The following is a 16,590-nucleotide window of genomic DNA, read 5'->3' on the forward strand; positions in this document are numbered from 1 at the left end:
AACCACACAGATTTTCTGCCAAAGTCAACCTCCCCATCAGCGCACACCAGCACCTGGGAGGGGCGGGGATTATATATATTATTTGTTCTCCCTTTGTGAAAATATGCAAGCATCTTACAGGGGAAAGTAGGCAATGGTTGTTGACATCACCAGCTTAGGAACCATGGTTATTAAATAAATATCCTCTAATCCCAGTAGAAGGTTAAAGCATTACATTGCTGAATCAGGGAAAGGTGACCCTCCCAGGGGGATTTTTCTAAGTTTCACACATGCTTCACCTCCACAGCAATAAGGCAACGAGAGTCTAGCATCCATTGTCCACGTCTCTGAATTCAACAGGCTTTTTCCTACCTCATTTTTATGCAAATCCTGATCTAACTAGCAAGACACTCTCACGTATCCCAAGTAGTGTGAATATCCAGATGGCGCACTGCAGAAATAGTAATGTGTTGGATTACAAGGTGTTTCCCTAGCCCCACTTGGGAGTGCTATCTTATTTTGCATTTAGAAATGCCTCTGGCTCTGAGGGTTTCAGATAAGGCAATGTGGGTCTGTAAGGATTTCTTCTCACCTTTATTAAAGAGCTCATTTACATGCAAAAAGTGGAATTCTCTTTTCAGAGTTTCTGAGCAAGAAACTTTGGTACCTTCAACCCAAGAGAACGTGTTACTGTGTTGCTCGTTACCATCATCCGAGGCAGAAAAGTGTGAGAAGCAAAGGGGCCTAAGCCGTTTTCCTTGACTGCCTTCCTTCTAGTCCACCTCAAAGGCACTAAGTACGGCTGTGGGGTAGGAGGCTGTGGCTCCTGTACCGTCATGGTGTCAAGATACAACGTCAAGAACAAGACGATCCAGTATCCTTTGTGTTGGTCAGGCACCTGCCCGGGCACATCTGGGAAGGAGGTGAAGCTTCCCACTTCCCTGTCCACATGAGCTCCTCCTCCTCTCTCTCCAGGTGTCTATCACTTTCTCACTGCCTCCAGGCCTACTCTCTGTACAGCTTCCTAAGCTTCAAATCTTGCCCACCAATTTCTTTCCATCAGAATATATTTAACTGGGCTACTGTGCAACCAGAGTACCTGTACTTTTAAAAGTTTCACATGATTGAGAATCACTAGGCTTAACTACCTCATGGTGCTTTGCTTAAGTCGATATATCATTTCATGAGTATAAAGCTTCCTTTCCCTACAATGGGGGGGGGGGGGGGGGCGGGGGAAGGAGAATGAGGGTCTCTTGGTGATCCTACACAAACTCTGTATTATTTTTTTCCACTTCTCTCTATTATCCTACACCAGCCATATGTAAATCTTTTCTTGGACTCTTCCAGAAATTTATGGTTTTATATCTGTGTTATCTGTATTCTCAAAAAAATACAGTCTCATAACTCCTGGACTGAAATTACTCCCTGAATTATGTTACCCACTCCCTATGATTCCAGTGTATTCTCTTTATATAAATCCATCATAGCCATTATCCAGTTACTGCATGCCTGGTGCCCATCTGCTCTCTGTATGGGGCTGCTGTCACCACAGTAGAAGGTGTAGGAAGCATTGAAACCAGGATTCACCCCGTGCAGGTAAGAGTGTGCTGTGATTGGGAGTAGGTGTTGGCATAGGTATCCCACATAGTCTAATGTGCCCCAAATAGGCCACCCACTGTGAAATCCTTTGTAATTATAAATTCTCATTTTATGAGAGTCAGTGCTTCATAGGTAGGGATCTTCTCAGACATTGGTGTATAAACCAAGATCCCCTCATTGATTTTAATATATCTTCTCAGCCCCATCCTTGCCCTAAACTAGAACAAGGACAGTCCAGTGTGACAAGAAAAGAAAATTAGATAGGAAATCAAAAGTTTATAGAATATAGTAGCTGCCTATTTCAAAATTATTGAACTCTTAATAGGAGGCAATTCTGTGTACACATACTCTCCAGATGTTCCCCAGATGTCTCATGAGTAACTGAACACCATGCTACAACAAAACACAGATAAAATGACAGTGTCTACTAAAGTTTAGAGAACTCTTTTAGAGAAATGGCAAGGTTATTTTTATATACTAGGATAGGAACTTCTGCAGAGGTTAACTTTTTAAAGCAGTGTGTAGAAAGAAAATTATAAAGAGCCATAATTTCCCTTGAAATTCCTTCTCTTAGAAGATCGTGTTTAGAACGTGGAGGCTAAGAGCTTCCCCTGACCATATGCTACCATGGAGGTGCACTTGGTGATAGTGCATGTCTTTCATAAACGTAATGACTTTTTTTTCATCCAGTATCATTTATTTTTCCTGGAATCTGGATACAATTAACTGTAGTAAGAGTTGTCAATATTACTTAAGCCTCGTTTTAGGTCCTTTGAATTTCCTCAGTTCATTGTAAATGTAAGAATTCACAGTTTAGCAACTAGAAAACTAAAATTTGACATACCAACAAATTTACTCAATATTAATGTAACTATACACAATTTTATATGCAACACATGGACTTTAATACTACAGAACTTGGCCTTTGTAAACTGGCTTACACATCAACCAAGCTACTCTTTGCTTATCTGTCCTAACCTATGAAGCTCTGCACCAGCAGATCCCTCTCATAGCTTTTTACTATGTAAATAGATGATTCCTCCCCTTAAGACAAGGTGAAAAAACCCAAAGTTCCCACTCAGAAAAAAAACCATTAACCCCAAATTACCAAATTCTAAAGTTTCAGCAGGATTTACTGTAATGACTTTTAATCTTATTAAGACCTCACCCCGTGCCTGGCTCATCATGTTTACAGTTATGGCAGCACCTAATGCTGCAGCTTATAAGATTTCTTGCTGTCAAATCTTGACAGTACAGATGGTAGATTTGCTCATTAGTGCCCTGGAGCAAGGCTTGTTCTGTCTTGTGGGAGCTGACTGCTAAATTTTCAGGAATTTTGTGAGCCAGTCTTTAAATACAGCCAGTATTAACAATTAAACTATACAAACTTAAAATTAAATAAGTAATATTAAAAACAAAGGTAATAAATTGTCACGTCCTGCACGACACGGACAGTGGGAGAACGAGACAGGATGGCGAAGGGTTAAGAAAGAAAAGAAACAGCAGCCAATAGTTAAATGAGCTAGGGGCCAAGGGTCTCCAGCCTTGTGGACTGAGAGCCCCAAATCAGGCTAACATGCCGCTTTTATTTCTCCATGTACCCGGAAGTAGCATTGTTCTCTCCACAGTCTGTGAGTCTCATTCCTGAGAACTTCCTCAAGCCAGATTACCCATGCCTGCAAACTGCTATTACCGAGAGTCCACCCACAGCAATCAGACAAATGCTCTGCCTTCACACACCCATACGCATACGACCCCAGGGAGATAAGATTATTATGCTGAGGACAGATACTATCACATCATCAGGTCACTTCCCAAGCAGGTTGTGGGAAGAAATGTAGCTATAGAGGTAGAAAACCTCCAGTCTCTTTGGGGGCAGGTGAGGACCTATGCCCACCTCCCATCAGCCCCGAGATTTCTCCTGATGGCCACCATGTGACTGTGCCTGTCTTAGGTTGTTCCTTCCTCGAGGAATTTTACCTGTCATTGACTAACCAGCCATCTTTTGGGGCCAAACAGGGAGATGCAAGGTGTATGGGCAGTATCCTCAAAAGGGTCAGTTTAGGGGTAAGCGCGGGGGGACAGATGGCTGTGCAGCTGCGTGGCAACAATAAATATCAACATTCATCATCTCCTAATTATTTTACTATATTCTACTATCTATGCTTTTGAGATTATTTTTCTATTGTGTCCACACGGTGGAAATGCTATAGAATGGTATTCCACCGTGCGTTTCCTCCCTAAACCACATTGTGACAGCATGTTGGAAACTTGGCATCAGCAATGGTAGAAATATTTGTACAAATAAAATTGGTAGAAACTACCAATCAGGGCTTTTCCCCTCAGAGACCCAGTTGTTAAACATTTACCAGCACATTTACAGCCAGGTTTAAATGCAACATCTCAAACAACTTGTCATCTGCTAGATAAATGCAACACCACCATATTTTCCTCTAGCATTAGAACAGTGTCTGTCCTTACTTTTTTAAAAATAATCTACATTATTTTTAATGGTCATGTATGCCACTGTTGCATTAACATAATTCTTTTTTTAATTTTTTAATTTTAATTTTTCAATTGCAGTTGACATTCAATATTATATTAGTTTCAGGTATACAGCATAATGGTTAGACATTTACATAATTTATGAAGTGAACCCTCTGATAAGTCTAGTACCCATCTGACACCATGCATAGTTATTACAGTATTACTGAATGCCTGTCCTTTCAGTTGAGCCACAGGTGAAGGAAGTATTTGGCTTTCATCTTAGGAGTCAAGCTGTTTGAAAAATGTTGAGTCAACCAGTTGAGCACACTTTCAAGGGACACATGGGACAATTACACACAGAGGGACTCACAGAGTCATGTCTCCCATCTATATATGGTACTGAGTCTTGTATAGAGTGGACAAAGTACGTTGTCAATTCTCCCTCTCTTTTTATTATTTTGTTGTTGTATTTTTAAATCATTTATTGATTACACATGATAATGGATAATACACAAGCTTCTTTACCATCTATAATTTTATCTGGTACCATAATTCAATTTAGTTATATTGCATAAGATGTGCCAACAATCATTAATCACCAAATCAACTCCATGACTCTGCTTGGGTGACACTTTTAACAGTGGACTGCAGGTCACAACACAGTAACTGTCAATTTAATTACACCAAGGTTTCTGAAGACAATGGCTTCTACACCCAAGCAGGTTGAAAATAAATTTCAAATGGAACCTGGCATCACCCTGAAGTAATTCTAACTTCACACTGTTAGGGTTAATTTTCCAAGAAGGCTTCAGAGTAGACTAACTTTACGCAGCACATTTTTTAAAGGACACATTTATTCAATGCCATGACCATACTATTACATTTAGTAATCACATGGGTGCAAAAAAAAAATCTACATTAAAACTCTTTGTTGGAAGGCTTTACACTTTCCATAGAACAGAAACTAAAATAACCTGTTATACAATTAGTCATAAATACATTCCTCAAGTGTTTTTGCCCATACATGAAAGTATTGTCTAAAACGTGTCTTCATTGTAGCAGCTACGCCCTACAACTTTGTCTGAGTCCACAAATCTATTGTAACCTGTAGCTTCTCTGTCACACCTCTGGCTCTCCTCTCCTGCTAAGTTAGCTTTGTTTCCTGGCAGTAATTAAAACCTTCTGCCACTGCCTTCCAGCTGGCTGGAACCACCACAGCCACCTTGGTTTCATGGCTTGGCAAAGTTCTGGCCTCTACCACCAAAGCTTCTGCCTTCAAATTTTCTCCTTTCATGAGTCCAAAATTTGAAGATTGATTGTTGCAATTGCCAAAATTGCTTTACCTTCTGCCTTCCAAAATTGATTCCATCATTATCAAATCCATTATAGCCATGCCCACTGCTACCATATTGTCCACCACCACAACTGCCACCAAAGCCACCTCAACCACTGAACTTTCCTCCAGGACCAAATTTGTCATTCCCACCAAAATCACCTCCTTGACCACCACTGAAGTTTCCAGAGCCATCCTCTGTGGCTGGATGAAGCACTAGCCATCTCTTGCTTAGATAGGGATTTCTAAATAATCTCTTAGGTGATGTTCTTCAGTGCCTTCTTTAACACCACCAACAAAAATCTTTTTCACAATGAAGTGGGCACCAGGTCTTTGAGAATCTTCTGTTGACACAGCGCTCTTTGGTTCCACAGCTCTTCCATCCACCTTGTGTGGCCTTGCCTTCATGGCTGCATCCACCCCCTCCACAGTGCACATGTGACAAACCCAAAGCCTCTGCAGTGCTTGGTGTTTGGATCTCTCATCACCACACAGTCTGTGAGCGTTCCCCATTGCTCAAAATGGCTCCTCAGACTCTCATCGGTTGTTTCAAAGCTCAGACCTCCCATGAAGAGCTTCCACAGCTGTTCAGGCTCTTTGGGAGACTCTGACTTAGATGTGATGACAGACTGCAGGAGGGGAGACTTTAATGATGCTTACTCAGTGGTGTCCACTAACAAGAAAGGCTTGTTGTTGTATTTAAATGCGTCAAGTTGAATGTGTGTATATTAAATATATGAATGGTGCAATACCACTAAATAACACTTCACAATTTTCAAAGCATTATATAGATTTTGTCATTTAATTCATCAAAAAATCTATAATATGGATAGAGAAGAGGATGAAAATGACTTGTCAGAAACTGTTAAATGATTTGCAAATATTCATTCATTTATTCTCACAACCGTCCTGTAAAGTAGATACCATTATTATCCTAATTTTAAAGATGAACAAAAGTCAAGTAAATCACCTAAGGGCACACAACTAAAGAGGTACAGTAAGGACTGAAAATCACATGAGCATGGCTGCAAAGTATTTTATTTGTTCCCTAAACTACACTGCCTATTTCACAGATAAAGAAACCAGAATCTAGAAAGCAAAGTGACTTAATTAATACCTGCCACTAGGCTTTTCTTGAGGGGGGAAAAAAGCATATGATTTCCAAAAATAGAAATATTTTTCTTCCAGAGTGACATTTTTTCCCTTCAGTTATTTCTGGAAAGCTAAATATATAAGCTTCTCTACAACCCAGTGTCCAAAAAACAAGAGGCTTAAAGCATAAATGATGTACTATTTTCCCCCAGGAAAGACTTGCCAAGTGTCATGGCACGCAGTGTGGCTTCTGCAGCCCAGGGATGGTGATGTCCATCTACACACTGCTGAGGAACCACCCGGAGCCGACCCCTGATCAGATAACCAAAGCTCTTGGAGGTGAGCTGTCTTAGCCCTTTGCAGTCAGGAAAGTACCCAAGTAACTAGGGAAGGAGGTTCCAGTCCATGGAGAGAAATCATGGCACAGCTTTGGGTTTCCTCTTTAGTACCTATCATTACTCAAATTTTTTTCCAGGAAGTGATGCCTTCATTTTATTAGCAATGATGACAAGAATTGGGGCAATATTGGTTTCATTACAAATGTTTTTTCCTTAATGGGGCCCATTGTCACTCTCTGTAAGGGCATTCAAATGGGCTGTTTCTAATACTTTTAATATAATCTTTTCCAACTATGGAAATGTGGGTAGTATGGAAGAGCAAGATTCTGTAATTTTTAATTAATCTTTTAGAATTATTTATTAACTCTACTTATTAAAATTAATTTTACAAAGAGGATAAACTTTCAGATAATTTACATTTTTATATTCTGGTTGGGTTCATTATAAGATCAAGGAGATCATAGACAGCAATTAGTTATCACAAATAAGCTTGGTGAACAATTTAATATCCTATGACAAATAGTTATCATCAAATTTAAAACGAATAAATAAAATTTTCTACCAAAAAAAGCATGTTAACAAATGTAGTTTTCTGTAACAAACATAAATAGTTTCAAGGTAAGTGGTCACTAGTTCTTAGGAGAAAGCTGTGAAAGCAAACTCCTGAATGTTATGAGAAAGATCTTTGCTTCTTTTAATAAATAGACCTAGACAGAAATTCAGTTTTATGATGAAAAGATACAGACTAAAACAAAATAAAGTTCAACTTAAATTTTATGGTTACTGGTATATAAATAGTCTCTACAAGTTTCCTTTATCTTGCAACAACATCTTCACTCAAAATTTTTCAATTTCTTATTAAGTACTACTAAAACTTTGTGACCTGTGGTTTCAGTTATAGTTTTAACCAAACCTGAATGGATTTGAACAATAGATAATCTTTATTCAATGAAATAATCCACACTAATGAGGTATCTAGAGCTTTGAAAAGCAGAGATCTTGAGATTTGCCTTTACTTTTTGTTTGTCTCTTTGATTTTTTTTTTATTAAAGTTTATTGGGTTGACAATGGTTAGTAAAGTTAAGTAGGTTTCAAGTGTATAATTCTATAATACATCTCTATATACCACATTGTGTGTTCAACACCCAGAATCAGTTCTCCTTACATCACCATATATTTGACCCCTTTTACCCCCATCTACCACCACTCTCTCCCCTTACCCTCTGGTAACCACTAAACTATTATCTATGTCTATGAGTTTTTGTTTCTTTATTTGTTTGTCTTATTCCTTCATTGCTTTCAGTTTTATATCTCACATATCAGTGAAATTATATGGTTCTCGACTTTTCTGTCTGACTTAATTCGCTTAGCATAATAATCTCAAGATCCATCCATGTTGTCGCAAATGGCACTATTTCATCTTTTCTTATGGCAGAATAGTATTCCATTGTGCATATATACCACATCTTCTTTATGTAATCATCTATCAAAGGACCTTTGGTTGTTTCCATGTCATGGCCGCCATAAATAAAGCTGAAATGAACATCAGAGCACATATATTTTGTGGATAAATGTTTTCAGATTTTTGGGTATATATCCAGGAGAGAGAGATTGCTGGGTCATATGGTAATTCTATTCCTAATTTTTTGCAGAACCTCCACACTGCCTTCCATAGCAGCTGCACCAATCTGCATTCCCACAAACAGTGTATGAGGGTTCCTTTTTTCCACAGCCTCTCCAACACTTGTTATTATTTGTCTTGTTGATGATAGCCATTCTAACCGGTATGAGATAATATCTCATTGTGGTTTCTTTCTTTTTTTTTTAAGATTTTATTGGGGAATTGGAGGAGGGAACAGTGTTGGGGAATCGAGGAAGGGGAACAGACAAGTTGCAATTTTTTTGTTCTTCAGTCTAGTTGTGAAGGACATTGGTTCACTGACCCATGTTGACATTACCATTGCGCTCTTCCCGGGTGAGGCAGTCGATCACTGGCCATTGGACAGCTGCTCACGGCAGCTCACGCCAGCGGCCAGCCACTCACAGTAGCTGACGGCAGCCCACTGCAGCCCCACTGCAGCCTATGCCGTAGCCGGCGACTCACGACAGCCCAGCTCCAGCTCAAGCTGTTGTTCACTATCTTAGCTATAGAGGGCATAGCATCACAGGCCTTCATGTGGGATCCAAACCAGGGCCCTGCTGCTCAGAGCTGGCGCTCCCAAGCAAACTCTTAATCAATGTGCCACTCGGGCGGCCCTCATTGTGGTTTTTATTTGCATTTCTCTGATGATTAGTGATGTTGAGCATCTTTCCATATGTTTATTGGCCATTTATTTGGAGAAATGTCTATGCAGGTCCTCTGCCCATTTTTCAAATTGGATTGTATGTTTTTTTGTTGTTGAATTGTATGAGTTTCTTATATATTTTGGATATTAGCCCCTTAACAGAGGCATTGTTTGCAAATATCTTCTTCCATTCAGTTGGTTGCCTCCTTATTTTGTCAATGGTGCCTTATGCTGTGTAGAAGCTTTTTAGTTTGATACAGTCCCATTCATTTATTTTAGCTTTTACTTCCCTTGTCTTTGAGGGCAAATTCATAAAATCCTCTTTGAACCCAAGGTCCATAAGTTTAGTACCTATGTTTTCTTCTATGCAGTTTATTGTTTCAGGTCTTGTGTTTAGGTCTTTGGTCCATTTTGAGTTAATTTTAGTACATAGTGACAGATAGCAGTCTAGTTTCATTCTTTTGCACACGGCTTTCCAATTTTCCCAGCACCATTCATTGAAAATGCTATGTTTAATCCATTGTATGTTTTTTGCTTCTTTGTCGAAAATTATCTGTCCATATTTATGTGGTTTATTTATGGGTTTTCAGTTCTATTCCATTGGTCTGTGTGTCTGTTTTTCTGCCAATACTATACTACCTTGATTATTGTTGCTGTATAGTGCAAGCTGAACTCAGGGAGTGTGCTGCCTCCAGCATTATTTTTTTTTCTTAGGATTGCTTTGGCTATTTGGGGTCTTTAGTGGTTCCATACAAATCTGATGATTTTTCATTCCATTTCTTTAAAAAATGCCATTGGGATTTTGATGGAATTGCATTAAATCTGTATATTGCTTTGTTGTTTGTTTCTTTGAATATGCCCAGTCTTAAAGAGATGGATTATTTTCTCCCAGATTCGATGCCTGTAATTCACATAATGACCACCAGGAGATGGTGTTGTGAAGTTTGGATAAATTGATTAAGTAGATAGCCTTATCCTAGCAGTGGATAACTTGAAGAGTATATTTTAGTTCACAATCCATTTACTTGAGCTCTTTCTAGAATTATAATGCTAACCACACTGATAACCTTTATGTTCATATTTTAAGAAAAACAACAATATAAAATGAAATTCAAAGAAATGCAATTAAGTATGGCACGTACCTTGTAAAATGGTCAACAGATATAAATCACCACTTTATTTAATCTTATCTTTCCCTTCAAGGCTAAGGAAATAACTTTTTTGAAGTTTTATCCATTTGTTCCTTAGAATCAGAAGAATTTCTGCAGTGAGTGTTAATAGCATTCTCTTTGTGGGCCGTTTGTAGGGCTTAGTATTGATTATATGGCCAAGAACAAAAACAAAATTAAAAACTCTGACAGTAGCTCTCGCTAGGCTTTAATGTTTGCTTATAGTTTATCAGAGAGAAAGTGTCCATTGCCACTTAAATACTGCTATTTCATGCCATGTAGTTATGTTCTAGATATTTCAGCTCCTTTCCTCTACTCCAGAGAGTCTTAATTCAACCATCTTCTATATTCTTTCTTCCTAGCAAAAGGAAAAGTAGATTATGGAAACTGAATCCATTGTTGTGCATGCAGTTTCTTCCTAAACTATTTCTGTTCTATTACAAAAAGGAATATAACCATTAACCAAGTTTCCACATGACTCACTGGCATCAAATTTCCACACAACACTTTATTTCTAGGTGTTTAAACCTACCCAACTCACACATATACATTGCTTCTGAGATTTTAAAATTGCATTTGAACATAATTTTAAATTTATCTGGGGTATAAAAATAACACATTCCTATTAAAAAAATACAAAAACTTAAAAGACAAGGAAAAAACTCATTCATATGTCTGCCACAAAGAGACAACCACAATCAGATACTTCTATTTTCTTTCAGCCTTTTTATGCATAGTTTTTGTTTGCTTATTTTAAATACTTAAGACTATTATATACAGATGGTGCCAAAAAAATGTGTATATATTTTAAGAGAGGAAAAAACTGTATTAATTGTAATACTCAATATATACCTATAACAAAAGATGAATACAAGTCATGTGTGACTTCTGCAATTAACAAGAGGTCCCCAAAGTGGCAGCCGGTGTGAGCTGCCATGAGCCGCCGTGAGCAGCTGTCCAATGGTCGGCGAGTGATTGCCTCACCTGGGAAGAGTGCAATGATAATACCAACATGGGCCAGTGAAGCGACGTCCTCCACAACTAGACCAAAGAACAAAAGGACAGCAACTTGTATATTCCTCTTTCCCAATTCCCCAATGCTGTTCCCTCCCCCAATTCCCCAATAAAATCTTTAAAATAATAATAATAATAATAATAATAATACCAGATAGTTCTTAAACACCTACTGTGCTATACTGGGAGGGCTTAAAAACATCTAAGACAATCCTTGCCTTCCCTAGGAGCTTAGGATCCAATGAGGGAGGTAAGTCGTGTACATAAACGACCCTACTCCAGCATAGTCGATGATTAGGCCTGCAGAAGGATCCACACAGTGAGTGGTACAGCTCTGACTGGAGTGTTAAAGCAGACCCCGTGGAGAAAAGGGACTGAGGCCCTGACAAATGGATACACTTTGCCTAAGAAAACATTTGAGGGAGAAGAGGCTACATGAGAAAAGCTTAACAAAGGACTACATCTGAGATGTTATGGAGAATAACAGGTTATATGCATTAGGACCAGGGTGGATTAATGTATGAAGAGTTGATTGGGAAAACCTGTAGAGATCTTTGTGATATTTCAGAAAGAAAATGTAATCACAAGATCTATTTTTGAAGAATATCTCGGCCCCAAATAGCCATTTTGCTGGTTTAGGAAACAACAAAGAATGTAATTACTAATATAGCCATCCACTGAAAACATGAAGCACAAATATGCAATATGTTTCTATATCATTCATCAAAAACTGATCTCTTCTTAATCAGGAAATTTGTGCCGCTGTACTGGTTACCGACCAATCGTAGAAAGTGGAAAAACCTTCTCTGTGGTAAGTTAAAATGAAAAATATGTACATAAATTTTTTCAGCTGATTTAATACATTAGTATACCTTTGTATAATCATCTATTGCATTCAATTATCTCTAAAATAACCCCATGTTGACCTTTTTACCCACTAAAAGTTGTTGAATGCCACTGTTGGTATTGTTTTTAATAAACATTTAGCATCTATTTTGTTTATAGCCTTAAATTAGGCACTTACGTAAGAAGTATGTATATGGTCCATGACTTCAAAAGATGCAAACTCTATTGAAGAAAATGAAATACAGAGCTAAGAAATAATTAAACCACAATTGAAAAGCAAAATAATTAAAAGCTCAATATATCCACTATACCATGTGTATAAATTTTAAAACAATGTGGATTAAAGAGAATTAATGAGCAGGAAGAAAAGAAACAAAGCAAACTTATTGGAAAAAGGAAGTGTTGAACCAGATCTTAAAGCAAGTGATAGAAATGGATGGGTGAAGAGAAGCCACTAGAAAATTCCAAGTAAGAAAATACATGGATGTAGGAAAAAGAAATATGTCCAAGGGTCAGCTAAGAAATTGATGTGGCTGAGGCATTAAAGAGTAAAAAGGTATTATTTGGGCTAAGGAACTTAGACTTAACCAATATATAATCACCATCATCTATTCTCAAGCTAGGAGTAACATGAGAACAGTATTTCAAAAGAAAAATTCTTGGTACGTGCCTGTAAGAAGGATAAGCCAGGAAAGAAATGGTGGGGATGAGGGCTGGACTAGTGCAGTATCCTATACACGAGGGAAGGAGGACCTAGACCAGTGTGTGAGTGTGGGCCCAGAAAGAATACTTTCAAGAAGGAGATTGCCCGAATCATAACCTTCAGATGATAAAAGATGCAATGATAAAGAAATCCAAATCACCTTCAAAGTTGAAAGATCAAGGAATCAGATTAGAGGAAGGAAGTTGGAAAAGAATAATTTAGTGTATGGAGGAAGGGATAGTTTTGAGATATATTAAGTTTTCAGAAAGTTAAATATTAAGAGGAGACATACTTTTGACATGGTTTCAGTTAGGGTGTTTTCTCAGCTCCTAATTTTTATGATAAAAATTAATTGTATATAATTTTGGTTGACAAAAACAATTCAAGTTGCACAAGTTAATTTCAAATACTAATTTTTTGGGGAAAAAAAAAAGTACTTTTAGGCCGGTAATGAAGAATTCAAAAAGCTTTTACAAAATTTAGGCTAATTTATTTTAAATCCTGAGTAAGATACTACATAACTTGAACCATATGAATGACCAATATTCCACCACTTTTGATGTATAAAAACAGCAACTTCATATGATTCAACCTAGTATCATATAATTATTTTCCTGGAGACGCATATAAAAATAGATATTTCTGTCTCACTCACTCTGGGTCCCCACATTCAGCCACTTAAAGTTAGTTTCGTTATTGTACATAGCGTTGTCAAAAAATCCAAATCCCTTCTTAACTCTGTAAAAAATTACCTTAGAAGTAAAAATATCAGCTACCACTTCAGCACTTCCGATGTGTCAGATGCTGTGTGTGTCTCTTGCATATTTAAATCTAAGAAACTTGTTTGGGATGTGATTTATTTTTCTAATTTTACAAACTCAACCCAGCTAGTATATGTTAAAGTAGGACTTAGAGCCCAGGTCTCCTCCAGGTCTCCTTGGCTCCGTGTATGAAGTCAAACCATAGGTGTACAAATAGCCACAGACTCGTAGGCTGTGTCCGCACATGAAGAGGGCAAACAAGAGTGAAATATGTCTGAGAGTTGTAATAACTGACTAGTGAATTCAGGCCAAAAACACTACTTTGGGTCTGAATGAAATGTTCTGAAAATTAAAGTAAAATGGTTTGGGAATTGAATTATCCAAACAATTCGGAATAGCTCCAATAACATCCAAATAAACTCAAGTTTTCAGCTTATTTATATTTGTGTGTCATTATTACAGGACATCATTAAAGATACATACTGTATCACCCTTACAATAAAGAAGAGCCATCTTTTTTTATTTTTTAATTACCAACTATACTCCATTTACCTCACTTTTAAGTAAGAAGCCTTAGCTGCTGACCTCATCCCCCTTCTAATTCACTTGGTCTTCCCCTGATACTTAAGTGACATCATTAAAAATATCCTATATTGAGCAGAGTGCACACTTCTTGTAATTTTCTCTAATTGTTCCTTGATGGAATAGCTTATCTCCACCCAACCCTATTACAGAGTCCTTGAGACAAGGACACACTCAATTACTTCTTCCATAGCTCCTCTGGGGCCTTGAAACTGCCGGATACTCAAGCTAGTATTTTAAAAATCAACCAATGAATTTGTTTTGAATTGCATTACTTCCTAAGGAATCAACTGTGTGTCAAATGAAAGGATCAGGAAAATGTTGCATGGATCAAGAAAAGAAGTCTTCTGTGAACAGAGAGGAGAAAGTAAGTATCTGGTGTTCCACTTCAATGGGATTGACTGAAAAATACCTGCAAAAATCCAAATTTCTTCAAGCTTTCTACTCTTTTCAGTGAGTAAAGTACAAAGTTTGTGAATTCAGGGCATAAACAGCCGTAAAACTCTCCAAAATTTAGCAAGGCCATGACTTTCATGAGGCTGGTCACCACAGAAATCTGTTTGCCTTCAGAATCATTACAACTTTCTGTGTCTTATCTGGTTTTACCTACCCACCCACCCCCTAATCAAGCACTTCAAGAGACGTTAGCAATGGTGCATCTTGATGCTCGTGTCAAATAAATATCTGCAAATAATACCTGAGACCCAGCACAGAAACGTAGACTCTATTCTTGGCACCAAAAGAGGAAGTCCAGTGTCCTGTAAATCTGCGGGGGAAACCATCACTGTCTCTGAGGGTGGGAAGAATTCTACTCAGGGATGCCCTGTGGCTCTGGTACCTCCATTTTGTGTCTGGGGTGTCAGAGGTTTAGGCCCTGACTCTGGAGTCTCACAAGTAGAGACTCCTGTACATCTCTCAGAAACTCTAAAGTTGCATTTGTATTTTGTTTTGTTTTGTCCAGATATGTACCAAATTGTATAATGAAGATGAATTCCAGCCCTTCGATCCATCCCAGGAACCTATATTTCCTCCTGAACTAATAGTAAGATACTTTACTTTTGTTGTTTCAGAGCATGATGTGGTATAAGCTCTTTTGTATTACGCTATGGAATTAATGAGTTTTAGGCATTAAAAGCTGGAATTGTGTCCAATACGATAACCCATTTTTAGAAACTTGTTCAACTCTACTATAAGTAATTTGAAAAAGCCTAGAAGAGTGGTGCTGCCAGGGCCTCAGAGATGCTTTGATTCACCCCCTCAGTTGAAGATGCTGAGCTCAGACAGTATAGGTGACCTACCCCAGGTCACACAGTTACACTGTGAGACGTGTTTAAGGCATTTTTGTAAAACTGGTAAAGTAAAAAACAAATGATACTTATTATAATGGAATTATATTATTCTTATTATTAACCTCTGTGATTTCCTACTCAGTGAGGAGAGAGAGAATATAGTATAAATAGTGTGATATGGCCATCATTCTAGTCCATGACTACGCCTTGGAGAGAGCATGAGATGAGGGATATGATTCTACTGGCCTCTGAGAGGTTCTCAGACCCAACACATCCCTCAGAGTGTGAGAACTTGGACATACCTAGTATTTAAAGATTATATGTATACATACAGATACAGATACAGACATATGTGTATGTGTACAGATTTGTAAAAGAAAAAAATCCATTTATACTATACCTGGTGAATGATTTAAGGGATTTTTTCCAAGAGTAATTTTGCCTGTAAGCAATTTTTGTCCTACTGAAAAACCTAATCCCCAAAGATGAGGCCCCTCTGAGTCACTGTTAGGGCAGAACCAGAACAAGATGCCTGACTGTTTAGTTCCAGGCTAAGACACTTTCATTACACCCTTCCTCCTCCTCTTCACATATTTCACAAATACAGATAGAGTTTGCTCTATTCTATATGCAGATGTTGATGGACAGACACCTATTATGATGTTTATTCAATGGTGCCCACATGAAAATTATCAATCTAGTTTCAAACAAGGCCACCCTTTCCTGATCACTATAAGTTAGGTCGCCTCAGAAACATAAAACGACCAGCAGGCCATTTGGACACCCAGAGCAGTGAGTATGTTCATAACATGTAGTTCAACAGTCTGACTTGAAAGCCTGTTGGTTTTGCTTCTGTGCAGAGAATGGCAGAAGATCCAGACAAGAGAAGGCTGACATTCCAAGGGAAGAAGACTACCTGGATAACCCCTGTGACCCTCAGTGACCTTCTGGGACTGAAAGCCGATTTCCCGGAAGCCCCCATTGTTATGGGGAACACTTCAGTGGGTGGGTGGTTTTTAAGTATGTTCTTTAGGTAACCCAAACATCTGTGTCTCTTTTTAAACTCTGAATAAATGCAATTCATTTTTTTTTTTTTTTTTTTTTTTTTTTTAG

General features: G+C 38.1%; 1 protein-coding gene across 1 annotated transcript in view; it reads left to right on the forward strand.

Annotated features, from left to right (window-relative positions):
* LOC109379197 (aldehyde oxidase 4-like) overlaps positions 1-16,590 on the forward strand; it is an 81,495-nt gene that overhangs the window by 20,329 nt on the left and 44,576 nt on the right. The window contains exons 4-10 of the mRNA XM_019635607.1: positions 757-853; positions 1,467-1,575; positions 6,703-6,829; positions 12,046-12,107; positions 14,472-14,555; positions 15,150-15,230; positions 16,338-16,482. Coding sequence (XP_019491152.1) covers positions 757-853; positions 1,467-1,575; positions 6,703-6,829; positions 12,046-12,107; positions 14,472-14,555; positions 15,150-15,230; positions 16,338-16,482 — 705 coding nt within the window. The remainder of the gene's footprint in view (positions 1-756; positions 854-1,466; positions 1,576-6,702; positions 6,830-12,045; positions 12,108-14,471; positions 14,556-15,149; positions 15,231-16,337; positions 16,483-16,590) is intronic.

Source organism: Hipposideros armiger, unplaced genomic scaffold (genome assembly GCF_001890085.2).
Source record: "Hipposideros armiger isolate ML-2016 unplaced genomic scaffold, ASM189008v1 scaffold_23, whole genome shotgun sequence".
NCBI lineage: Eukaryota > Metazoa > Chordata > Mammalia > Chiroptera > Hipposideridae > Hipposideros > Hipposideros armiger.